The sequence below is a fragment of the Macaca thibetana genome, chromosome 14 (assembly GCF_024542745.1).
Source record: "Macaca thibetana thibetana isolate TM-01 chromosome 14, ASM2454274v1, whole genome shotgun sequence".
NCBI lineage: Eukaryota > Metazoa > Chordata > Mammalia > Primates > Cercopithecidae > Macaca > Macaca thibetana.
Genome location: NC_065591.1, coordinates 96,833,944 through 96,861,561, shown reverse-complemented (window position 1 = coordinate 96,861,561; position 27,618 = coordinate 96,833,944). Strand labels below are relative to the sequence as shown.

The window sequence follows — 27,618 nt, the reverse complement described above, 5'->3', positions numbered from 1 at the left end:
CAAAATCCTGGAAAACACAGTAGCCCGGGAGGGCAACACAGTTCCTCACTGTCTCCCTTGCCTGAGGGAAGGAAGTCCCTTTGTCCCATGTAGCTCCTGGGTGAACTGCCACCCCACCCTGCTTTTCTTTGCTTTCTGTGGGTTGCACCAACTGCCTAGATAGTCCCAATGAGAGGACTTGGGTACCTCAGTTTAAAATGCAAACATCACTTGCCTTGTGTGTTTTTCTGTGGGAGCTGCAGACTGGAGCTGTTTCTACTTGGCCATCCTCGCCTTTTTCTTTCTCCTTTTACTAACTGTTCTTCCAGACATATCACCTTTGTAAAATCAAACATTAATTCTACTATAGCCTGAGCTTCCTTCTACAAGCAGCTTTCATTGAGGGGATATCAAAAAGCAAAGGTGAACTTCCACCCTCAGTAAAAATTAAATGTTATGGCCATCTCAGGTAGTAAAAGGAAAGCATGCCGGGGAGTAGAGCACAGGGTTCTTGCAGCACTATCTCCAATAAAAGGTTAAGACCACAGGGAGACAGAGAGGGGAAGACATCGTGACAATTCATCAACACAGTTTAAGCAGGAAATATGAACTATTTGGTTAATTCTTATGAGGAAATGAAAGGAGACTTGTTATATTAAACTCCTTCAGGATTTGTGGTTTTATGTGATCAGAGAAAGAAAAACTGATAGATCAGGAAGAGAAGAGACAGTTGGATAGAAGAAGTTAGAGTGGCCACAGGAAACAAGAAACAGGCTAAGGTGTCAAACCACAGGACAATGTTTTACCATTTTTTTTTCACCATGTCAGAAACTAAATTCCAGTAATTGCATGCCAATTTGCTGACGACAAGGCACTTCCTGATAATGAGCCTGGAAGTCTGAACGGCAGTTTCACAATCTGTAATTACATGTTTCCGCCCTTTACAATAAGGAAAGACATAGTTTACTTTCATTTTGAGTCTGAGGCTCTTTTCAACGCTGTAGAAAAGGACAGAGGCTGTTAACTATGGCGGGTGAGTCCTTTTCTGACTAGCAGCTTGGGAGTAGGATCTTAGAAAACACTTGATTTATTGCTCTGTAATAAACACAAGAAAGGAAGTGAGCCACTAGCACACATTCTGAATTCCTTTTCTTACTGATTGTGTGTAGTTTGAATCATGGGACCTGTTGTTAGAGAGATCATATGTTTTCCAGATGTCTTCTAGCCAGAAAGAAGTTAATTCTTTTCTTTTAGTTTCTGGTAATCATTCTTTTCTTTTAGTTTCTGGTAATCAAAGTGAGGGTAAAGAAAGCCAGAGGAAGTTATTTGTGTGTTCTAGAAGTTTCAAAATGCATTCTGAAATATTTCTTTTGATTCCAAATTAATTGCCCAGATCATAAACCTTTCTCCCAGAATGAGATCTGAGAGTGTTACCCTCTTTGACATCTCTTATTGTGAATTACATTTTTTCTCTGAAGTGTTACCCTCTTTGACATCTCTTATTGTGAATTACATTTTTTCTCTGTTTAAAGTGATTCAATTTTTCCCCTTTCTCTTTGTTCCTGGTACTGACTACTTTAATATAATATTTCATGGATTAATATCACTGTTGTTTTGTTTTGCTGTTGTTGTCGTTTTTAACTGATCTCCTTCTCTCCAGGACTTAACTCTCCAATCCATTCTGCACACAACTTTCAGGTCATCTGTCTTATACACAGAAGCTGAAAAAGCCTAAGGGATAGAGTCATGAGTTACTTAGGCAGCTAGTATTGCAGCAGGTAATATGCTTCTTTGGCTTCATTCTCCTCGTAGGCAAAGGGAGAAATTGGACTAGATCAGTGGATTCTAAACCTTCTAACATATCACAGTAATCTGTAGTCATATAAAAAAGTCAGATGACTACCCCCTTTCTCACCGTGAATAGCTCAATCTTAAATACCCTGCAGGCATTTATTACCTTTGAAGATTGTCACATAATTCTTATGAAACTGACTTGACATAGGTTTGTGTACAGATTAGTGTTATTAGGAAAGTTGACCAGTTAGTTAACACTCTCTGCTTACCTGCTAGTGATCTATTAATGTAATTAATTAACTTTGCTCAGGGACATACAGTGGCTCCCTATTGCCTTTTAAAAAAAAATTTGAACTTTCAGACAAGTTCTTCTACCTTTTGAAACATGTGTATCCATTTTTTCCACTAATCTTTGTAAAGCATGATTTCAGCTTCATAAAAAAATACTGTATTTACTTCACTTATATTACCTTGTTGTTGAGTTTCTTTACTCCTTTGATTCTCCCTGTAGAACAATTCTCTCCGAGGTTTATGTCTCACTTCACAACATTTAACTTAAGCTCCGGAATCAAGGGATCATTAGATAAAGATAGGGGAAATTGAAAGCCACTAGTCAAAAACAAGTCGTGGTTTGATAATTATAAACAACCAAATGTAGTCAGTTATTGCTACCTTAAACTCCTGAGGAATTGTATCCTATAATATGTTTAAGTATTACTTCACTTACCTGGAACCAAAACTGTGGTACTGATGAGTTTTTCCCTCTAATTGATTCCTTCCATTTTTATTATCACTGCTGCTTTCATTCAGTGATTATAATAACAAAAAAAAATTCTATAGTAACCATCTCTTTAAAAAATACTTAGCGTATGATAGCTATTTCATGCACTCTCTCTGATTTAATATTTAAAATCAATGAACACAGTTGTGCTATTATTGCCATATTATAGTTGAAGGGGATACTTAGAGAATGCCTTCAAAATATGCTTTAGGTCAAAAGTCTGTTAGGAGGAGTGGTCTCAGGTGGGCATGACTCTCAAACTCTGCTATTACTCTACCTTTCTGCAAACATCTTCAAATACTTGCCCTGTCTCTGATCACTGCCACTTCAGTCCTGGCTTCATATTTCTATTTTTTCTAAAGCCCAGCTCTTCCAGTTTTCTGGTTACACCAGATACCCGCACGTCTTTGTGCTTCTTTCTTCACTGCTCTCTGCCAAGAGACCAGCCCCTAGTTTTCCAAGGGCCAAATTCCTACCAGTCCTTCAGGTCTCAGTGCCAAACCCTGCCTTCTCTGGAAAGCTATCTTCTACCTGAGTCACACTTTGCTTATGCTTTTCTTGAGCTTCTGCTAATGATTTACATTCTTATAATATTTTTCATTTTACTTATTTGCATATCTATTTTCCCACTTGACTGCAAACGTTAAAGTGTACAAACATGCTTCAAAAGTGGTACCCCCAATACTAGCAGAGTTAGTTTCAAGAATTTATGCTGATTAAATGTACCTGAATGGACAGGGGAATGAACACGCCTTCCTTCTGCTGAAACGTCCAATATGCAACTATCGTCTGTTAAATGAAATCAAACTTACCTGATTTGCTATTAAGAATTTGTAATCGCCAGGCGGGTTCACCTTGCCCACTGCTTAGACAGAGCCAATTTATAAAGACAGGGGAATTGCAATGGTGTAAGAATAATTCACACAGAGTCGGCTGTTCGGGAGACGGAAGTGTTATTATTACTTAAATCAGTCTCCCTGAGCATTCAGAAATCACAGTGTTTAAAGATAATTTGGCAGGTAGGGGCTTGGGAAGTAGGGATTATTGATTAGAATCATAGGGTGTCAAAGTGAGGTTTTCTTGCTGTCTTCTCTTCCTGGGTACGATGGCAGAACTGGTTGGGTTAGATTACTGCTCTGGGTGGTGTCAGCTGATCCACTGAGTAGTGTCTACAAAATATATTAAGTGCTGATACTAGGTTTTAAAAAGTGATATTATCCCTGGGAGCACAAGGGGGATGTTCCGACTCTAGGAGCCAGAGGCTGCATGACCCTTAAATAGTAATTTTTAATCTTGTAGCTAATTTGTTAGTCCTGCAAAGGGAGACTGGACCCCAGACAAGAAGAGTGTTTTCGAGAAAAGGCTGTTATCAGTTTTGTTTCAGTCAAACCATGAACTGAATGTTCGGCCTATAGCCAGGAATGAATAAGAACAGCTTAAGGGATAGAAGCAAGATAGAGTCGGTTAGGTCTTATTTCTTCACTGTTGCAATTACCTCAGTTATAATTTTGCAAAGGCATTTTCAATCCCTCCATTTGGGTTTTCTAATAGCTTAATCTGAAGGTGTAGGCTATGAAGATGGGAAAAGGCCATCGATCACTCTGGCTTCTTCCTGCTGACAGGGGACATGGTGGAAATTAGAGTGAACCTCAAGGTGAGAAGAATGGAACCACTTTGCAATTGTATGAGCACACTCATGCAGGACTGACTGGGTTTCCAATGCTTGCAATGCAAAAACATTAGTACGCTCCTCTGTAGTTTTACTGTGATATTTAAGCCAATAGCCTCCTGTAAGGTAAATAACAAATCCTAGGATGAAGAGGACAATTCTCAATTTTAAAAGCAAAGATTTGAAAGCATTAATTTGGGGACTTCTAATCCACAAAGAATTTAGGATTTAGTCCAAACTGTAGAAAAAACTCAAGGACAACTAACAACAGATGTATTTATATGTTTTCTTTTGAAGCATAATTTTTCTCTCCAGATCCCATTTTTATTAAAAATAAATTATGATAGAACTAATGTGTTTACCAAAATAAGTTTTAGTCTTATTGTACTTGGCCTGACTATTTGCATAAAGTGCAGTAAGAATAATTGTTTTTTATTTAAGCTGTTCATTGTTTAAATTGGCTTTGATGGAACTATGTTTCATGAGGAATCTCAGATAAGACTTTTTAAGAGCCGATCCCAGCCACACATTTGTACCCTTAAATACCTATGGGTTGGGTAAATTCCTTTTCTCTCAAGGTCCCAAGATAACCTGGAGCTCATGAACCTGTTAGAAAGTGATATTCTTTACTTACTACAGATCAAAAACCTTGTACAATGACTCCGTGTAGACAAGGTATGAGGCCAGATTCCCCAAAGGGCTTTTATTGACTGTATAAATCAACTTTGATTCTTTAAGGGAAGTGTGACATTCCAGTCAAAGCCTTGGTAAAATAACCAATTTTTCCAATTGTGTCATGTTACAAAAGAAAACAGATTTTTATTGTACTTACAGAATTAACCATGTTGCCATAAATTGAGAATACTTACAAAGAGTTTCCAAATTCTGGAGAAATCAGGTAGAGAGAAACAAATATGCTTCAAAATTTTTTCACAGGAATGTATTTTACCTACTTGTTAAAAGTTGCAAATATCTCTAAAGAAATAAGTTATCTTGACTCTGAAAACAAAAGGATTGGTAACTTTTAAGACATCAGCTCTCTGTAAGAGTCCTGGAAGTTTCATTTTTTTCCTCTATTCCAATAGCACAATTTTTTAAAGTTATCTGAGACCTGCACTCAGAGTCCTATATCTGATTATTTACTGCCTTTTGAAAAGGACCAAAGCAAGACAAAATGTCTGTGGATGACAAAAGTCTATAGACCCTATTAAAGCCATAATCAACTAGGAATTTTGCTTACTTCTGTGGCATCCAACAATTTTTACATAACAATAATTACCAATAATGTACACTAAATAATATCAGAATTATAGAAGTTAATATAAATATACAGAAGACAGAAAATTCAGTACTTCAAAGATTTTTTATTTGCCAGTTGTTAACCGGATTACTGGCTTCAGAGGGGAGCCCTCGGAGGAACGAGGCCAGAAAAGCATGCATTTTTTTCCAAGCCAAATAAGCAGCCACGGCTGAAGGCAAAGACAGATCTTCAAAATGAAGGGTGCCATTTTATACTGGACCCTTGATCCCCCAAAGGAGGGAAATATTACTGGAGAAGAGAGAACAGTGCTTCTAACCTGCATTTTATTGCAAGGCAACCTAAAGCCAATCAGCCCATTTTGAAATCAGGCCATCCCCCAAGGAAGTCTCATCTCTCAGTCAGTTATGGGGATGTTTCCACATCTTCCAGGTGGCCCGGAGCATGCTTCTCTAATTCAAGTGTGCAAAGAGCCAAGTATCCCTCTGAAAATACTATTAGCCATCCCTTAAAGTATATTTCCTACCTAGTTATTACATACCAAAGCCCTCTCATAATGCAAAGTAATTTCTGATATCCTCAAAACTCAAACTGTCAGACAACACAATGCAAAACAGAACAGAGCCTTTGATTTTGAGAGGGATCTATCTACTTTTAATTCCTTGGGTGTCATGAAGAAAACAGAGGGTTTTTTGTTTGTTTTTTTGTTGTTTGTTTTTGCCGAAATGGGGTCTGTGGTGCCTCCTCTGTTTTTTCCAGGGAGTCCCAGGCTATCAGAAGTTATCTTAGGGCCTCTCATGTGTGCATTAAGAGTGGCAAGACAAAAAAATGGAGAAAAATAATTCAGTTGACTAAGAAGAAAAAACATTTTATGGCTAAATGAGATCCAAGAAGAGAAAAACATTAAAGCCTTTTAAAATTATCCATAACTTGTTTATTCACTTTTAATTAAGCTGACTTTTAACCATAGTGCTCTTAAAAAAATCCTTTTAAATTTCTTATTACCCAACTTTAGCCATGCAGGCAATATTTCTGGCTTTTGAACTTTACCAAAAGTAACCTCCCAGGTGCTTCAAAGACATGGTAAGCAGTTTCTTTTTACAAGATTTAGAATTTCCCCAAGGTAGTTCAGAGAAAGGAAAATTCAAGAGAGGAAATCAGAAGCTATCCATGGAGTTTTGGGGGAACCTCATTAAATGGCAAAGTTATGCAAATAGTAAGCCAGAAAGAAATCATTCCAGAAGTCAAGAATAGAACCTGGGCAGCTATTGTCAAAAGGCAAAGTCTTAGCTACTGAGTTACAGTCTTGAGAAGTTTCCATTGCTATTCCAAGAAGGATACTAGAGAAGCCATTTTTAACGTTACCAAGGTTTTTAACTGCTCAAGAAAAATTTTTAGGGCTGGATGGTGTAAACCAAAAGAAAGTATCCACATTTGGTCACAAGATTAAGATCTTAAGGAGACCAAACAAGACAGAAATTCCATACAGTATTGGTTTCAGGGACCCATAGCAAAGTTTATAATTGTCCAGCCTGCTGAGCTGGCTTGAAAAGCAGGTTTAAAGGGGTCCAAAACCCATATTATATCCTGCAATACCCCTCTTTCTGTTACAGAACACTGAAAGACAAATTCTTAGCAGAAAATACACCAGATTTGCTACAGGATAGGACTAGTCTTGCAAATTCTTTTTTTCTATTAATCAAACCCTTACAGAGAGACAAAGAGTGATATTTACTGTTTACACAGATGGAGAAAGAGAGTGAGACCAGAAACCTAGCTTGTAAGAATTTCTTACTCTTTTTGCTGGCATACCAGATTTCCGGGTTCCCTTCCTCTGCAACTTCCAGAAGAATGGAATGCCTTCTGATCACCCTGCTCACCTCACGATGGTTGTGGGATTCAAGCCACTTTACAAGAAAAAATCACCATTTTCTATCGTATGGAACCATAGGCAAGATTCTTAAAATGCAAGATACTGCCCAACTGGCTGCATGGGGAACTGTGTAACATTTTCCATCCCAGCAGAATTCACATAACAAAACAGACACTAGTCACCTCGTTCAGCACCCAATACCAACCTGGCAAAGGTCAAACTTTTTCCTGTTGGTCCCTGTTGTCTTTGATCCACTCCAGATGGGGAGGGATGACCTCAGAACAGTAATTCACAATGGAGTATTTGGGTAAGGCAAAGAGCAGATAGTCACCATGAGACAGGCCTGTTGAGCTTTCTCCAGGGCTCATCAAATGTAACAGGTAAGAAGAGTTCTCTGAGTTAGGCCTGCTGGACTTCCTCCAGCAATTCCATCTGAGATTCCCTCCACATACACAAACACGCACAAAGATGGGACAGACAGGGGGCCTTCCAAATCAGATGATCCCTAACCAGGAACTCTAAGAGTATCCCTTCCAAACTATCCTCCTGTTCTCTGTCTGAGAAATCTCAAAATCTTCCTGATTGAGGAGAAGTCTCCTGAACCAAGACTCTTCCTACTAGTTAGAGCCAACTGAGATCCCAGTGGAGCCATACATATACCCCGTGGTGGAGCGACAAAAGATACCCTGCAATGGGGCTACAGACACCTCATCATATAGCTACAGACCAGTCAAGAGAGGGAAGGAGGCATTAGCAATGCCTAGTATATTCACCAGTTCTGACACCCTGCAATGGGGCTACAGACAGACACCCCACTATGGTGTCACAGAACCAGTAAGGAGAAGGAAGGAGGCATTGGCGCACCTAGATTACTCACCAGTCCAGACACCCTGCAATGTGACTACAGACAGAAACCCTGTGATAGGGCTACAGTTAGAGGACATCTATCCAGGATTATTTCTCCACTGCAATTAAATGCATGCACACTGGGTTGGCAGTGCCTGCCAGTGGAGACAGTACCAGAGCCAGCCCCTAGTCCAAGAGAACTAGGTGGCAACTTGGGCTAGCTTCTGGATCCATCGCTGGACAGGAGGCACCAAACCGCAGACAGGTAGCCACAAAGGCTTTCCCAGTCTGATTTCTTTCACTGTTGTAATTTCCTCCGTTATAATTTTGCAAAAGTGGTTTTCATATTCTTCAAGAGTTGAACCATACTTAAATTTTATTCATTTGTTCCTACATTGCCTTGACTACTGATTCAGTAAATAATTAATAAATATCCCCTGAATGCCAAAAATAATGCAGGTGTATTTCATGGCCCCTGTCCTCACAGAGCATAAAATCTAACAGTGGATAGTGGTAAGTAGGCTGGGAATCACAATTAAATGGAGAAAAGAAAAAAAAAAAGGCTGGACGTGGTGGCTTACACCTGTAATCCAATGCCAGCAATTTGGGAGGCCAAGATGGGTGGATCACCTGAGGTCAGGAGTTCGAGATCAGCCTGGCCAACATGGTGAAACCCCATCTCTACTAAAAATACAAAAATTAGCCAGGTGTGGTTGCATGCACCTGTAGTCCTAGCTACTCAGAAGGCTGAGGCAGGAGAATTGCTTGAATCCGGGAGGCAAAGGTTGCAGTGAGCCGAGATAGCACCGCTGCACTTCAGCCTGGGTGACAGAGTGAAACTGTCTCACAAAAATATATAAATACATAAATAAATAAGTGTAAAAAAATATGCTACTCTAAGGAGATACAAGGCGCCCTAGGGGCATATACCTCTGACCATGTCTCCTCTGGAAGAATCAGAGAGGATTCCCTTAAGAAAATACCATCTAATCTGATACTTGGAGGATGGACAGAGAACAGTACAAAAACCGGAAGAAATTAGAAACGGGGTTGCTGAAAATATACAGATCCCTAAGAAGAGACTTGATTACCTGGAATAAAAAGCCATCTAATCTGAGACTTGAAGGTTAGACAGACAGCAGTAGGAAAACAAGAAGGAACGAGAAGGTGGGGGCTGGAAATTCTATTTAGAGATCCCTAAATAGAAGCTTTCTAGAAACTAAATGAAAGGCGGAACGTTTTGAATGTAATGAGCAGAGTGGGAACAGTATCAGAAGACGAGTGAATGAGAAGGCCTAGATTAGAACAGGCTGAAAGTTTTCATGGTCAAATCTAGATATTGGAACACTCCTCATTGTGAAGAGTAGAAAGGGTGGAGAGTAGGTTGATAAAGTTCTTATGAATTTATTTCTTCAGAAAGAAAGGATGTTGGCCTGAATAGAAGTAATGAATGATTAGAATTGAGAGAAGTGGTCAGATTCTGAAAATATTTAGCAAATAAAATTGATGCAATGTGAATTAAGAAGGGAAATAAGATACAGGGAAGGCCAAAGAGGTTGAATATCACCAGCTTTTGCTGCTTTTTTTGTACATGGAGTATAGGTATTATTTACTCGTATATGGAAAAGAGAATGAAGGATGGAAATGAAAAAATGAACAGTTCATCTTTGTAAGTTGGGTTGAATGAGATTGTGAGATGTAGTTGAGATACCTCTTTGTATATTGGATGTATGGGCTTCAATACCGACATCCACATCTGGGCTGAATCCAAAAATAAATTTGAGGGTGATTTATTTATTATTTTAAGCATATAATGGATGCCATCAGAATGTGCAGATTATACCTCAGGCCATACTTTTAATTTACTTATTTATTTTTTTATTTGACAAATAAATATTGTATGTATTATCTATGTGCAACCTTCTGCTTTTATGAGTTTAGCCTGTTTAGATTCTACGTATAAGCGAGATAATGTGATATTTTGTCTTTTGGTGCCTGGCCTGGCTTATTTTACTTAATACAATGTTCTTCATGTTCATCAATATTGTCAGAAACAATAGGATTTGCTTCCATTTAAAAGCTGAATAGTGTTGCATTGTGTATATAAACCACATTTTCTTCATCTATTCATCTGTCTGCAGACATTTAGGTTGATTTTGTATCTTGGCTATTGTGAATAATGCTGCAATGGAAATAGAAGTTCAGATATCTCCTTGAGGCACTTATTTTCAAATTTGTGATGTATACTAAATAGTGGGATTTCTTGATCATATCTTTAGCTCTATTTTTAACTTTCAGAGGTGTCTCCATATAGGTTTCCATAAAGACCATGCTAATTTACTTTTTCTTTTTTTTTGAGACAGAGTCTCACTCTGTTGCCCAGGCTGGAGGGCAGTCGTGGAATCTCGGCTCACTGCAACCTCCACTTCTAGGGTTCCAGCCATTCTACTGCCTCTGCCTGCTGAGTAGCTAAGATTACAGGTGCCCACTGCCACGCTCGGCTAATTTTGTATTTTTAGTAGAAGCAGGGTTTCATCATGTTGTCCAGCCTGGTCTAGAACTCCTGACCTCAGGTGATCCGCCAGCCTTGGCCTCACAAAGTGCTGGGATTACAGTCGTGAGCCACCACACAGGGCCTAATTTATGTTTTTACAAACAGGGTGTAAGAGTTTCTTTTTTTCTACATCCTCTCCACCATTTGTTATCTTTTGTCTTTTTGGTAATAGCCATTCCAACAGATGGGAAGTGGTATTTCATTGTGGCTTCAATTTCCCTGATGGCTAGAGAGGTTGATCATTTTTCATATACATATTATCTGTATGTCTTCTTTTGAAAAATGTTTATTCTGGTCCTTTGCTTATTTTTAAATCAGTTTATTTTCTTTCTATTTAATTGTTTGTGTTCTTTGTATTTTGCATATTAATTCCTTATCAGATGTATGGTTTGCAAATCTTTTCTCCCATACTGTTGATTATCTCTTTAATCTTTTGATTGTTTCTTTGGCTATGTAAAAGCTTTTTAGTTTATCATGTAATTTCATTTGCACATGTTAGCTTTTGTTTCCTGTCCTTTTGTGTCATATCCAAAAATTATTGTCTAGACCAATGTCATGAAGTTGTTCCCCTCTGTTTTCTTCCAGTAGTTTCACAGTTTGCGTCCTTACATTTACATATTTAACTCATTTTGAGTTTATTTTTGTATATGTTTAGAGATTTTTATTCTTCTGCATGTGGTTATCCAATTTTTCCAATACCATTTATTGAAGAATTTGTTCTTTCCTGATTGTGTGTTCATGAAACCTTCGTTGAAAAGTCAAATTAATGTAAATAGTTGGGTTTATTTCTGGGTTTTCTGTCCTGTTCATTTGCTCTCTGTTTCTATTTTTATGCCACTATCGTGCTATTTGGATGACCGTACCTTTGTAGTCTATTTTGAACTCAGGTAGTGTGATGCCTGCATCTTTGTTCCCTTTACTCAAAATAGCTTTGCGTATTCAGGGTTTTTATTTTGTGATTCCATATACATTTTAGGATTTGTTTCTGTTTTTGTAAAAGCTGCCATTAGAATTTTGATAGGAATTGCATTTTATCTTTAGATTTCTTTGGGTATTATGAACATTTTAATAATAGTAATTTTCTCGTCCATCAACTCAAAATATATTTCTACTTATTTTTGTCTTCTTCAATTTCTTCTATCAATATTTTATAGTTTTGAGATTTGTTATTATTGTTGTTATTTTTGAGACAAGTTCTTGTTCTGTAGCCAAGACTAGAGTGTAGTGTCACAATTATTGCTCACTATAATCTCAAATTTCTGGGCTTAAGCAATCCTCCCACCTCAGACTTCCAAGAAGCAAGGACTATAGGCACATTGCTACGATGGCCAGCCAACTTTTTAAATTTTTTATACAGACAGAGTCTCAGCATGTTGATCAGGTTGGAATTTTATACTTTTATGTGTACATGTTTTTTTTTTTTTTACCCACTTGGTTAAATTGATTTCTAAGTATTTTTGTAGCAATTTTAAATAGAAATTTATTTATTTTTAAAGATGGTTTATTGTTATACAGAAACACTACAGATTTTTATGTTTATTTTTTTATCCTGCAATTTTCTTGAATCTGTTTATTTGTTCCAAAATATTTTTGTGGATCCTTTAGGGTTTTCTGTATATAAGACCACTTCATTTTTAAACAGGCACAATTAAACTTCTTCCTTTCCAATTTTGATGCCTTTTATTTATTTTTTGTTGTCGAATTGCTCTGGCCAGAACTACGTTGAATAGAAGTGGTGAATGTGAGTATCTTTGTCTTCTTCCCTATCTTAGAGAAAGGGTTTTCAACTTTTCACCATTGAATATGTTAGCTGTGTGTTTGTCATACGTGGCATTTTCCGTGAAAAGCTCTTCAATTTTATTGCTTATTATATTTCTTCACATATCATTTATTCAGTCAACACCATATTAGTTTACTGAGCACACAAATAAATAAAACAGAAGCCCAGAACTCAGGCAGATTGGATATCCCACAAACTAATCTGTGTACTGTTTGCAAATCACACTGTGTTCCAACATCTGTACATGATGTTGCAAGACTAATATTTTTGCTACCTGTTCTCAGAAGCCTTTGTGATCTCACCTGTTGGAATGTACTAATGTTTACTGAGCCCCTTAAACATCCTGTCTACATTCTCTTAAGAAGCTCTTCACCAACTGTCAGGCAATGTAGTTTGATGAATTAAGAATGGGGGCTCTGGATTCTGAATCACTAGATTTCAATTCTTATTTCCAGTTACTATATACTCGGTGTTCTTTCACATTATTTGAGTTAATTACTTATTACCTTTCATTTTCCATATAAGAGAGGTTAATATATGTTTTACATGGAATTTTTGTGAAATTTCAGTAATGCACTTGGCATGATGAGGACTCAATGAATATTAACTATTTTAATTGAACCATATCATGATTAACTATATAGAATATGGTGGAAAAAACCAAGATTTGAATCCTAATTCATGTGATATGAAGCAAGTTATTATTTAAATGGTAAATATAAAATAGGGAATGTAATAACTACCCCACTGGCTTACTGTGAGGGTCCAGTATATTAAAATTTGTAAAACCCTTGGTACAGTGATTTGTAAATAATAATGATAATTATAATGATGATTTATATTGCTTTATATGCATTCATTTTTTATTTATAATAGGTACATGGGAGATGTTACCCTTTATTAAGTTAATTTATGTTAGGTAACTTTTTTCCTGGTTTGTAATATCTAATGTCTTTCTCATAATAGTTGCCCAATAAACATTTATGAAAATATGAATTCAAGATAACCCAGACAATGAGGCTGGTGCTTCTGTGCCAAAGCTTTTGTGCAATGTCCTGACATGATTTCTTTAGATGTCATTTTGTGTCAACACTATCCTTACATCTACACGGATTGTATAATTGTCTTCATAGCATTGATTGAGAATTGATAAGACATCCAGCATTTCTCTGTACAATCTGCCAAAATCATATCTGTTGTATTGAAATAAAGGGTGTATTATTTTGATATCTATATTTCCTCATAAATATTCAAATTACTGTAAGGAGTAATACATTAACATGGTGTCAAATTAAATTAATCGACTACACTGGAAGATTAGTAATCAGGTTACTTTCCATTTTAAATTTTCATTGACAGCAAGATTTGAAAGAATTATAAGTATGGATGCACTCATCCATTTATTCTTTAATTTATGTATTTAGCAAGCATATTAAGTACTTTTAAACATTTTGAATATAAAGATGGGGGTATAGGATGTATGTTAAAAAGTGCAAATTCAAATATATAGTTCTTTCACCAAGAAAACTAAATACAGAAAAGAGTAAAAATCATATAGTCTAGTAGGAAGAATTTATATTCTAGACAAGAGCATTGACTTTCCCAGGAATATATATTTTAGGCAGATCATTATCACTATGGGTTGTGAACCAGTAAAAGAGAAAAATGAATGCAGTGATGACCAGGAAGTTAGCATGAGGTCCAATGCCACAGAAGGAAGACGAGAAGCTAAAAGCAAAGAAAAGAAAAAGGAAAAAAAAGAAAATAAAAAGTATTAAGTGGCAATAAATTGTTAAACAACCGGGTGGGAATTTGATGAATGACAGAAATCTACGGGTACAGGAAGACAGATGGTGAAGTAGGACATACTTTCAGAAGCATTTCACATTGTAGAACTACATCTAAAGTGACGGTGAAACTCTTTAAGCTGTGCCCATAGTTAAAGGAGTCTTTCTATTTCTAACAGAGGGCAACCAGAGAAAAAAGCCACTTAAGATGTTGGAATCCCTGGGCAAAGATTTCCTCACTGGCGTTTTGGATAACTTGGTGGAACAGAATGTGCTGAACTGGAAGGAAGAGGAAAAAAAGAAGTATTATGATGCAAAAACTGAAGACAAAGTTCGGGTCATGGCAGACTCTATCCAAGAGAAACAACGTATGGCAGGTCAAATGCTTCTTCAAACCTTTTTTAACATAGACCAAATATCCCCCAGTAAAAAAGGTAAGACTGGTCTTTTACAATGAATGTCTCAATTTTCCCAGAATCTATTTAACTCCAAGGCCTAAGCAGTGTCTTCTGTGATACCCTTATCTTTCCCTTCCTCAACTATCATTTTCACTAAACCTATCATTGTCCTTTTAGAGACCACTTCACCTTTTGTAGGGTGGAATCCAGTCCTTGTGTTTAGATTTTGTACAAAAATAGTTAATAGTTCACACCTTGTAGTAAGAGATACATAGAACTAAACCTAGATTCTGTCACCTGTGACCTATGCAACTTCCTGCAAGTTGCTTAACTTCCCAAGCTCCCTATTTGTTAGTCTTACCATCTGTGAAATGAAGACAATTCCAGTACTTTCTCATAAGATCGTCAAGGCCTAGAAACATTATAATGACAGGCACCACATGCCAACAACTCCCAAGATATTAGCTCTCATCTGGAACTCTCTCCTCTGAACTCCAGACTCATTTAGCTCTAGCAGTATATTCAACAGGTCTACTTGAGTGTTTTGCTGGCATCACAAAACAAATACAGCTAAAACTATACACTTTGTTCTCCAGAATAAAACTGTTTCATTTTTACTCCCTTTTCATCTCAGTAAACAGAAACAACATCTACCAAGTTTCTCCTACCAGAACGCAACTGGTTTCTTCACCAATTAATAACAGTAATCAGTAGTTTTCTTGGCACACAGTGGATGCCTAAATAACATAGGATGAATAAATAAATAAAGTATTATGCATTCAATAAATATTAGTTTTCATAATTATTATGTGGATGCTATGAACTAGACTTTTCCAGTGCTTACTTATTTCTGCGAGTTACAAAATATGATAAGGAGAATCTCTATAAAGTGTCTAAAATTTTAAAACTTCTTTTCGGAACTTTTACCCCAGATTGAATTATGTATTATTAGAGGTTAAACATTCTCACATTGAAGTTCACCAGAGACAGACTCAATTCCCCCCCAGAATTTAAGCTTAAAGATTGAGCCATGAAGTATTACAGATTACCAATAATGATAAATAGTAATAAACAAAAGGAAATATAAATTGTTGAGACCTCACCATATCAAATGAGCTTTTTCAATCAGCACTCCTCTGTGAAGAAGGGGTGTTCCTACCAACAGGGAGCACGTGATAGCATGACAGTTGTTCAAGATTATAAGAAGGTAGCATCCTCATTCATATTTAAACTGGTCCCTTCGCAGGGCTTTTTGTTTGTTTGTTTTGTTTTTTTCTCAAACCTGGGATGGCATGGAAACAATCTCCGTTTTCAAAAAGTCAGTGATAGTGCAACTAATGGGAATTAGAGTAGAAGTCATAGAGGCTTCAGAATGGTTTTAGCAAACCCAGATATTACAATGAGCATTCGATTCTAAACTGAAGTAACCTATCTGATGAGCAGAGGCTGTGGCAGGAATAAGACAGCTGCAGCCCCTCACAGGCGGGGTCTAGTAGCTCCCTGGGCTCTATCTTCAGATGGAGTCTCCAGAGTGATCCCAGAAAAATTTAGGTACACTGCCAGTGTACCTACAGTGTACCCAGCTCTCTTTGGGCAGCAGTCTGTACTATAATATGTACTATCTTGTAATGAAATGATTTGCTTTCATGCTAATTTTACTATTGGATGTAAGATAGAAATTCTATCTCATTTTTAATTTTACCCGAAAACACTGTATCTACACATACACACATAATTATCATTAGGAGATGACTAAGTTAGGAAGTTCTCCAAACCTGTAAGTGAACTGGAAACAGAAAACTTTGGACTAGAAAACATACCCTCTAACCAGGGAATATCCAAGGATCCAGCATGTCTTCACATTGGCAGAATTTTCTGAAATAGGACCAAAGGTCATATATTACTGTGTAATCTATGAAAAGAGATGCTCAGAAGGTCTGACATTCATAGATACTCTTACAAGTTGTTACATCTCCAGAGCTCAGACTGACTGGCTTTACAAATAGCTGGCTTTACAATTTGCACAGGGATAATTGAAGTTCATTTGTTCTAGAATCATTAAAAATTAACAGCAAAGTTGCTAAAAAATAATGCCTTGAAAGTACAAGATTCAATATTCTGTGGTTTGGTGTATGTATGTATCAGTATGTGTAGTGGGGATTAGGAGGGGACGATTACTCCAAGATGGGATTTTGTTCCATCCTATATGGGATAACTATTAAGCATTTGGCTTGTGGTTAAAAACACATGTTAAAATAATACTTTTTATATGTTATGTTAAATAAATGTTATTAGAATTAATGTTACCTGTTTAATTTTACCTTTTACGTGTGATAGTAGAAATTAAATTTTGGACATGGAACACACATTAAATTTGTAGTAGATAGCACTCTGACAACTATTTACTCAGTATACTCTTGCACAGACACAATACAAAGTCCACACAGATAAATGAGTATCCCGGAGTAAAACCTTTGGAAAAATCAAATTCTTTCGACCGTATAAAGAAAGGCCAAATTTAACCCCAACATCATCGAAATGTTTTCCCCAGAATGATCAGAATCTATGATTACATGTTTGGGTAGATCTTCTTTTCTATCTTTTCCAGTAGCAATACATCTCCTGATGTGGAATACTAGATATGAGATACCACTAAAACCCCTGTATGTAAAGAAATCTTCTTCCCAGGACGTCTTCTCTCTCGAGCTTCTTAGGTGATAAATTGGGTCACAGAGGCAGAAATCACAATTTATGTTATGTGATATCCTGCAGCTCATCTGAATATGGAGGCTAGACCACCTGAGTCAGGAGAATCTGCAGATGCCCTCAAGCTTTGCCCTCATGAAGAGTTCCTGAGACTATGTAAAGAAAGAGCTGAAGAGGTGCTATGCTATCTGCATTAAACAGCAAAAAAGAAGAGAAATCATTGCTTTCCTTCAGTGCACCATTTCTTACAGCACTAAATGATTGGGGGTGGGGATGGCAGTAACCATTTGCAATACTGCTTTTAGTAAGGGAAAGATTATGTGACTTCACAATGATACCAATCCTCTCTCAACCCATAATGCAGATCATTTTATCACGAGTTGAGAGAAAATTGGTATTTCTATGGCTCATGTATTTATTCTTGTAATTATTTGGATTTTATGAAAATTGTAGCATTAGTCATGGAATAAACATATTTACAAGATAAGATAGCTGACTAGTAATTGGTTGCACTCTAGTTGAAAAGTCTAGACATGAAGGATACTTGGGAAATATAATTAAAGCTTGAAAAACAGTATACATTTATGTGTTAAAAATAGTAACAAAATAGCTATGCTTCCAAAGGCAAAGACTTTTGCTGTATTCATTTTTCAATGGAGCCAATGACAACATCTCTTGCTTTGTATGAAATTTGACCTGAACTTTGAATGCTAAGAAAGATTGGAGTAGTTGAAGAAGAAAAGAGAGAAGAAAAGGGGTAGAAATTATCTAGTTTCCTCAAGATTCTCGAATAACCATTTCAGATATGTCCTGGTTCTTTCCCTGGGTTCCTCAGAGAGAGAAAGTCAGTGTCTTTGATGCAAGTTAGAGCAGAAAGCAGCTGCATGAAGACTTAAAAAGCAACATTGATAGGCATAAGGGGGCTGAAAGAAGACTTGAGTAAATTAAATTTACTGCATCTCCATATCCTGCAGATCTATCCAATAAAGGAGAGAAATGACCGCACACGCCTGGCTCTCATCATATGCAATACAGAGTTTGATCATCTGCCTCCAAGGAATGGAGCTGACTTTGACATCACAGGGATGAAGGAGCTGCTTGAGGGTCTGGACTATAGTGTGGATGTAGAAGAGAATCTGACAGCCAAGGTAAGAACCCCTCAGTCGCCACAAACACATACGTATTCAACACACATCCTTCTAATAACTACTTAGTTTCAACGAGCTCAACAAAGTTTAACAACCTGTGTGTGTGTGTGTGTGTGTGTATGCAAAATGAGAGTACTAGATTGGTAAATCTATGTCTCTTTGGTCCTCCAAATATCCTCAATTCTGGAAAACTAGACTAAACATGATTGGCACATGTTTTCATGTTTCTTATTGAATTCCAAAATCATGTGATTGGGATGCAGCCCCAAGAATCCCCAGAAAATTACAGACTAATGAATGCTAAATGGGAGTACACTTGTAAAACAAATATTAAGTCCTAAACCTGGTGCCAAGAGCTATTCTTAACATTGGGAATAGGTCTGTAAATGAGACAGGAAGCTCCCAGCCGGCATTCATCTAGGTTACAGTGGAGAGAAACAGTGAAATTTTAAGAAAAAAGGCAACTTCAAGCACCAGGTGTGCATGTGTGTGCCTATAAAACAGTGACAAGACAGCCAAAAGTAAGCAAAAAGAAAAGAAAAAGGAAACATAAGACAGAATTGCAGGGTGGGGAGCCATGTTTTTGGATTGGTTGGAGACGGCTTTGGAAAGACACGAATGCAGTGCCTTCAAAGTAGGAGACGCTACTGTGAAAGAGCTGAGCTGAAAATGAACCTGGCACATGAGAAGCACAAAGAGAAGACCAGTGTGACTAGAGGTTGAAGGAGAATGGACACAGTATGAGGGTGGAGTATGGTCAGTCCAGAAGTTTGATTCTATTCTAAGCATAGTGGGATGGATTTTACAAAGAAAGTGCTGTGTTGCATTTATAACACACGACTCTTGGTAGGTAGGAAGAGAAAAGATTGAGATGGAAAAGAAAAAGTAACATGAGTAACACATAACAATATACAATATACTAAGAAGAGAGTATGTCAGCAGGAAGAGAAAATGGGAACCCACAGCCCCATAGAGAAGGAAAAATAAAACCATAAAACAGTTGTTGTGACTGAGTAAGCAATATGTGAAGCACCATGACCCGGATGTCACATATGTTTCTTGTTTCACTCATGGTAAATCTGGGACGTTCTATTAATTGTGATGCTTCTCTGACTGAAGTTAGACATTGCTCTTTTACAGGATATGGAGTCAGCGCTGAGGGCATTTGCTGCCCGACCAGAGCACAAGTCCTCCGATAGCACATTCCTGGTGCTCATGTCTCATGGCATCCTGGAGGGAATCTGCGGAACTGCACATGATGAGAAAAACCCAGATGTGCTGCTTTATGACACCGTCTTCCAGATATTCAACAACCGAAACTGCCTCAGTCTAAAGGACAAACCCAAGGTCATCATTGTCCAGGCCTGCAGAGGGGGTGAGTGCTGAGACTGAACATCTAACAGTTATGAAGGTGTATGCAGAGAATTGTGATGTTTGGTTTATATTTAGGGGAAACAATGTTAGACCCCATCCAGTGCAAACAAAGTACAATGAATTCTAAAGAAACTCTACCTAAGGGTCTGGTATAATAAGAAATTGTCTCATCAGCAGAGAAATTTCTGTACAGTTTTATCCACAGTAAGCGGTGAAGGAGATCATCAGAATCCCTAAATCAAAGTTAGACAGAAATACTGAAACTTTGGAATGGAATCATTTTCATGATAGCTTGATTTGTAAATGTTTTACAGACATTTGGACATTGTGTGGTTTGAGAAGAATTTCCTTTGAAACTGGGGCCATTATGTAAAACAGCTTCCCTTTTTCTTATAATTATTGAGGGAGAAATTAGTAAACAGATCAGGGAACTTTAGAATGTTGCAGTTCAGTTTTGCTCCAGAGATTCAATTGTCTCATGGCTGGCTGAGGATGGTGGTTCATGCCTATAATCCCAACACTTTGGGAGGCCAAGACAGGAGGATGGCTTGAGGTCAGGAATTTGAGACCAATTGTCTCATAGCTCTTGGAAGCTATTTTTCGAAAGAAAACAGAGGTTTTTTTCTAAAAATGGTAAATTCAAGATGATTTCACTATCAGTAGCCACATTGTTGAATGACACTGGAGAGAAAGCAAAGTGGGGTGTGTGTGTGTGTGTGTGTCTGTGTGTGTATTTGTATCTGTGTGGCTCTGTATGTATGAAACTAGTAAGAATGAATATTCAAAAAGAACAAGGTGGGCAATTGTGATAGCCATTCTGTGGGAGGCACAGCAGTGTGCAGAAAGTTAATGTCTCTACAGCAAACCGTGGGGAACTGTGGGTCAGAGACTCTCCAGCATCCTTGGAAGTGGCCTCTTCACAGTCACCTGAGAACCTGGAGGAAGACGCTGTTTACAAGACCCATGTGGAGAAGGACTTCATTGCTTTCTGCTCTTCAACCCCACGTATGTATCTTTTAGTGGCAGTAAGGGACTTGTGGGCCTGAGGCTACCTTTTGAATGAATCTACAAAATCAAGAATCTCTATGAAACAATGATCTGATAGAATGTTGTGTGCTGTCCACATATTTTACATGATCTTATGTGTGATATGAAAACAGATTCCTACCCCCTCCAAAACACACATTTTTGAAAATTGTACTTTTATTATAAGTGTTACACTTTACAGTCAGAGGCATACCAAATATTAAAGCAACCCAATACATGGGAACCCATTCACCACTCACCATTTAAACATATGATGAATTCTGTTTTTTTTTTTTTTTTAATTAAGCCCATTTAACATTTTACATAGTGTTTTTATGGATTCCAGGAATGACATCTCTTTCTCAAATGATCAACTTCAAGTCTTCTTCTCCATATTTCCCATGTGATTCTACAATGACCAGTGCCATTGCATGCCCTACTAGAACTGTGGATACCCTTTAAAACAAGTAGAAGAATTCAGTGGAATTATCCCACTTTACAGAGGAAGGAATAGAAGCTCAGAAAGATGAAGGAACTCCCCAATGTTCACAGTGAGTAAGCAACAAAAAATTGCTACCAGGCTCCAAAGTTGTGGGGTTGATTAGGTCTAATCTCAGGGAACATTGGTTAGTATTTCACTTCTAGGTAATTATCTTAAGGAGCGTACATTTGGCTGTTTTTGATTTGTATATTTTTTAAATCTTATTTTTTAAAACCACTTTATTGAGGTAAGGTTGACATAAATAATGGTACATATTTAATGTGTACAACTTAATGAGTTTGGAGATATGTATGTACTTCTGAAATCATCACCACTATCTATGCCATGAACATATGTCTCTTCTCCTAAAGATTCTTCCACTTCTCTGTTTATTATTATCATCATTCCGTGATTGTGTGTAAGAAGTATACTTAGCATAAAATCTACTCTTTTAGCAAATTTCAAGTACATAAAACAGTATTGGTTACTATTGGCACCATCCTGTACAGTAGATTTTTATCACGTTTTTTGTCTTCTATAACTGAAACTTGTCATGTGTTCATCATTTTGTTTACTATATGGTGAAAGACAGTGTGGCATAATCTGCAAACAACCATAGAGCCTGGTAGCAATTTTTTGTTGGTTACTCAATGTGTGAACATGGGGAAGTTGCTTCATCTTTCTGAGCTTCTATTCCTTCCTCTGTAAAGTGGGATAATTCCAGTTATTTCTCAAGCCCCTATAAAAGCCGAGAGAATGAGCGTGAGTTTTGTAGTAGAAAGTCAATCCCAAGAATCAAAATTCATTCATTACACAGTCTCTTGCAATGCTTATGAACTGCAACTTTTGGTCACCTTTTGCTAGGTTTTCTGTTTACTTTTTGTGGAAAGTGGGTAAATGTCAGGTTGTAAGTGCTTCCTACAAATCTGTAAAGATAATTCCCAAGCTATGCTTTTCTTTTTAAAAAATTCTCAAAATGGAAATATAAACAAAAACATAGTGAAAGTCATAGCCCAAGGCATATCCATCTGTATCATCATAGATAACGTGTCCTGGAGAGACAGCACAATGGGCTCCGTCTTCATCACACAGCTCATCACGTGCTTCCAGAAATATTCTTGGTGCTGCCACCTAGAGGAAGTATTTCGGAAGGTAAGTGTCTCTTTCTTTTCTAGTTATTCATTTATTTCTTCAGGAAGAATTTGTCATAATTCGCCTTTCACTTCACAATGACAATCTTTGCCAGGGAAGTGAAAGTAGAGAGGTACCTAGTTTCTGTCATTTGGCTGTTTGAAATATGGCTAAGGAAAAGACAATTCCAATGTATCCCAGCAGAAGATCAAAGTAAAATAAAAAAATGTCAATCATAAGCTTTATGTTATGGACTATAAGTTCTTAAGTTTTAGAGAAGGAAAAATATTTTGAAATAATTTTTATTACTTAGTTTATCAAATGAATGAAATCTGAGTGGTCCGCTAGGTCATGGAGTTCCTCCTAGTGATAGAGGGGTAAATGAGGCCTATGTGACGTAAGCCTATCTTCTAGGACTCACATTTTCGTGGGAGATATGGATACTGAAAATGTGGGTTAACCAACGAATATGCGCTTACAGATTGTGATAGGATCCATGAAGACATGTGAGAGGGAACAAAATGAAGTCATTCTTTCAATAAAATGTGTAGAAGGAAAGGTTTTCTATTCCTTGCCCAACTTGGGACATTCCTTATTCCCACTACTTCCTATATTATTTTTCTCCATAGCTTGTACCTCCACCCACTCAGCATATATTAATAGTTTATTCATGTGTCTGTTTTTTATAACTTGTATTTACTCATTAGCATGCAAACTTCAGGATGGCAGGGATTTGCTCAGTAATTCAACAAACCGGGCATGTAGCAGATACTCGACTAATAATTATTGAATAAATAGATGCATAAATACGTAGATAAATGCTCCCTCTTGTTTAGGGAGAAAATAGGATTGGCATTAACATAGAATAGTATAATTATTAGTAAAGTAAAAATTGTAGAAAACAGTAAAACTCCTATGGGAAAGAAAGATACACCTTGGCATTTAAAGAAGAAATCATCCAGGACCAGCACAGTCACTCATTCCTGTAATCCCAGCACTTTAGGAGCCCGAAGAAAGGGTGGAGTGGCTTGAATCCAGGAATTTGAGGCCAGCCTAGGCAACATGGTGAAACCTGTCTCTACAAAAAATACAAAAGTTAGCCAGGCATATTGACTAGAGCCTGTAATCTGAGCTACCTGAGAGCTGAGGTGGAAGAATCACTGGAGCCCAGGAAGCAGAAGTTGCAATGAGCTGAGATTGCACCACTACCCTCTAGCTTCGACAACAGAGTAAGACCCTGTCTTTAAAAAAAAAAAAAAAAAAAAAAAAGTACTGAAAGGAGGAGGATGAGGAGGAGGATGAGAAGGAGGAGGAGGAGGAGAAGGAGGAGGAGGAGGAGGAAATGCAGCATAAATTGAGACAGAGTTCCTGTGAATAGAGATCTAGGAAGCTAAATCTTTTAAATCTTTTTGGATAATTAGGAGTTAGATATCGTACTTTCAAGGATGTTCATAGAAAAAGGAACTGAAAATTCTGGATTTAGGATAAGTAGACTCTTACCAATTAGTTGACGCAGAAAAACTTCAAGATCAGCTTAGTGGTGGAGATATGAAAGTTGTTCAGTGTTTGGGTCTTAAAGATAAGATACTGGGGCTGGGTGCGGTGATTCACCCCTGTAATCCCAGCACTTTGGGAGGCCGAGGTGGGTGGATCACAAGGTCAGGAGTTTGAGACCAGCCTGGTCAACATAGTGAAACCATGTCTCTACTAGAAATACAAAAAAACACAATTAGCTAGGCTTGGTGGCGGGCACCTGTAATCCCAGCTACTTGGGAGACTGAGGCAGGAGAATTGCTTGAACTCGGGAGGCAGAGGTTGCAGTGAGCTGAGGTCGCACCATTGCACTCCAGCCCAGGAGACAGTGCAAGACTTCAACTCAAAAAAAAAAAAAAAAAAAGAAAAGATAAGATACTTAGATTTAATTCTCCTTCAGTTGAGGAATCAGCTTTGGTGGGCATTGAAACTACAGAGTCCTTCCTTATCCAGTTTTCATGAACAATTTCCAAGGAATAACTTATTGTCAGATCTGTAGGTCAGAAATCGAAAATAGAGAAGATGAATGTTGAAAGACGTTGGATTAGACACAAGGTGTTTATTTTGATGTAAAGAGTGCAGTCTGACAGGGAGTGTTAATTCTAAGAGGCAGGGTGCAATGTTGAGGAGTTAGAATGCCCATGGGCTTGGTTCTATGAAACCTGCAAGCTCTTTTCATTCCAGGTGTTGTCTGGTTCATGGTGCAAGATGCTTTCTGAGACCTGAAAAGAGTCTTATCTCATTTACAGCCTATTTTATTTTTCAGGTACAGCAATCATTTGAAACTCCAAGGGCTAAAGCCCAAATGCCCACCATAGAACGACTGTCCATGACAAGATATTTCTACCTCTTTCCGGGCAATTGAAAATGGTTAAGTATTGAGAGTTGTTGGTGGTGTGTGAAATAAATGAGAGAGTGATATTGGTGGTTAGGTCCAATGACAAATGACAGCTGAGTACTTGGATGGTCAAATTGGTGTTTTTGTTGATATAGTCTGGTGATTATCTGCTACTTTTTTTCTGACTTATATGCATTTGGACTCCTCCAACTCTACAATTAATCAGGCAATCAATCAATCAAGGAAGTAAGAAAAGCTGCAGCAGAGTGTGATAATGAAAAACTAAGGATAACAATTATTAAAATGGAAACATGCTCATGCTTCCATTACTATTTATATTCATTTATCTCTCATAGTCTTTCTCTTTTACTCTCCCTTTCTTACGTACACACACACACACACACACACACACACACACACAGAGAGAGAGAGAGAGAGACACTAAGTAACCAAACACTGCATCAAACCCTGAACAAAATGCAGTAAACAAAGGAGCTAACTCTGGAGAAAGCAGCATTTTGATCCTCTGAGTGAGGATGTCACAGCAAATACCACATTACCGACATCCGGGTACCATTACCAGATAGTAGAAAATACATCCTACACTGTAGAGTTTGTACTGATCTAGGCTCTGGTTCTCAGACTGTTCTCACAATGCAGATCACCAATCACTCAGAGTTGGCTTCTGAATCCTCAATCACAGTCAAGAAGTTCCTTCAAGCTCCAACGTAACTTTTGTTATTATTTTGATTACAATGTTATAGAATGGGTACATTGAGTCTGTACCAAATGATTACTTTCTTCACTCATAACAGCTTTATTTCACACTAGATTATAAGACTATTATCAGTTTCTCTCCAACATGCATACTTAAAATTATATTTTATAGTGAATTGTATAAAGTTGTTCTCAATACTTCCAACATTTACCACATAATTTTTTCTCTTGGTTTCTGACACTTCAGTCACAATATTGCATCATTTCAGCGTAACAGCTTTCAGTGCCTAATCCATCCAATGGGGCGACATTTGGACATGGAACTGTTTGTTGACCAATATTTGCCAACACTAACTGTGCACCAGGTTGTGTTCTAGATGCTTGGAATATGCCAATTAACAAAGTAAATAGATTTCTTACACTCAGACAGCGTATATTCTAGTGAGTAGAAACAGAATCTGAAAACGTAAAGTGGTAAATACATCACAGGTCAGAAAGCAAAAAAAGATAAAAGGAAGAATAAAGGAAGAGAAAGGAAAATGCAGAATGATGGATACTGTACTCCTATAGATATTTCACTCAAAAGCTTTTCTTGAAATAATGAAATCAGAACAAAGAATGGAGAGAGTTGGGGAGTGAATAACATGGTTCTTATACAGGGAAGGTGTTCCAGCACAGAATACAGCCAGTGCAAATGCCCTGGGGTAGCAATGCACTAAACATATTTAAATAACTGCAATGAGACAGTGTGACCAAAAGAGAACGTTATTGGGGAAAATGGCAGAGACAAATTAGGAGAAGCAGTGAGAAGTCAGATCTCATGGTTCTATGCTATCACATGGTAAACCTTTAAAAATTATTACCTGAGTGAGACAGGAAGCCTTTCTAGCGCTTTAGAAAAAAGAAGTGATATGCTTTAAATTAGGTCTTACAAAGATCACATTTTGGTAAATAGACTAAGATGTCACAAATGGAAATCAAGGGAAGTGGCAAGAACACATGGAAGATGATGCAAGAAAAATCATGATGAGGGATGGGATGAAGGCAACAAGGGTGACCATCTTGACATTCTGTTCTTTCTCTCCCCTGCAGGAAGCCACAAGCAGCCCAGTCCTCCTTTATCAACTTCAAGGAGCACCTTCATTAGTACAGCTTGCATATTTAACATTTTGTATTTCAATAAAAGTGAAGACCAATGAATGGTGTCTTTTTCTAATAGTGAATATAATTTCAATGAAAACGGTGGGTGAGTGGAAATGGAGGAAGCTAACTGGATTTTCGAGTTTTATGGCTCATGAAATATCTATACTTGGTTGATGAAGAAAACTGACTGCGACTTACCCCCAACAACAGGATGAAAGAAGATGTTACTGAAAACTATAGTGGGATACTGCCTCATACCCATTTGAATGACTCCCATCAAAGAAAACCCCCAACAAACAGAAAATAACAAGAGTTTTCAGGGATGTAGAATAATTGGAATCCTGTGCTCTGTTGGTGAGAATTTCAAATGGTACAGCCATCATGGAAACCTGTATGGTAGTGCCTCATAAAATTAGAAGCAGAGTTACCATATGCTCCAGAAATTCCACCTATAGGTACATAACTAAAGTAATTGAAAGCAGGGTCTCAAAGATATATTTATACACCCACATTTATAGCAGCATTGTTCACAATATCTAAAATGTGGAACTATCCAATAACTGATGAATGAATAAGCAAAATGTGGTATATAAACATAACGGAATTTTATTCAGCCTTAAAAGAGAAGGAAGTTCTGACGTTTGTTACAATATGAATGAACCTTGACATTATGCTATGTGAAATAAGGCAGCAATAGAAAATTCATACCGTATGATTTCCCTTACATGAGGTACCTAGGGTATTCAAATTCATAGAGACAGAAAGTAGAAGGGTGACGGCCAGGGACTGTGGGGAGGAGGAA

The 27,618-nt window shown here is 37.5% G+C and overlaps 1 protein-coding gene across 3 annotated transcripts; it reads left to right on the top strand.

Moving 5' to 3' along the window:
• The first annotated feature begins 897 nt into the window (after positions 1 to 897).
• Positions 898 to 26,869, top strand: LOC126936246 (caspase-4). 3 transcript variants are annotated; one of them, XM_050758815.1, is made up of 10 exons: positions 943 to 1,012; positions 12,470 to 12,495; positions 14,501 to 14,755; positions 17,492 to 17,601; positions 18,400 to 18,573; positions 19,714 to 19,948; positions 20,809 to 20,952; positions 22,497 to 22,606; positions 24,885 to 24,988; positions 26,766 to 26,869. In XM_050758815.1, the coding sequence occupies exons 3-9, from the start codon at positions 14,530 to 14,532 to the stop codon at positions 24,981 to 24,983; spliced, it is 1,098 nt and encodes a 365-aa protein (XP_050614772.1). In that variant the 5' UTR covers positions 943 to 1,012; positions 12,470 to 12,495; positions 14,501 to 14,529; the 3' UTR covers positions 24,984 to 24,988; positions 26,766 to 26,869. The 3 variants fall into 3 exon arrangements, with proteins under 3 accessions (XP_050614770.1, XP_050614772.1, XP_050614773.1); XM_050758813.1 differs by lacking the exon at positions 12,470 to 12,495 and having other exon boundaries at positions 898 to 1,012; XM_050758816.1 differs by lacking the exons at positions 943 to 1,012; positions 12,470 to 12,495 and adding an exon at positions 10,664 to 10,681.
• The last annotated feature ends 749 nt before the right edge of the window (positions 26,870 to 27,618 follow it).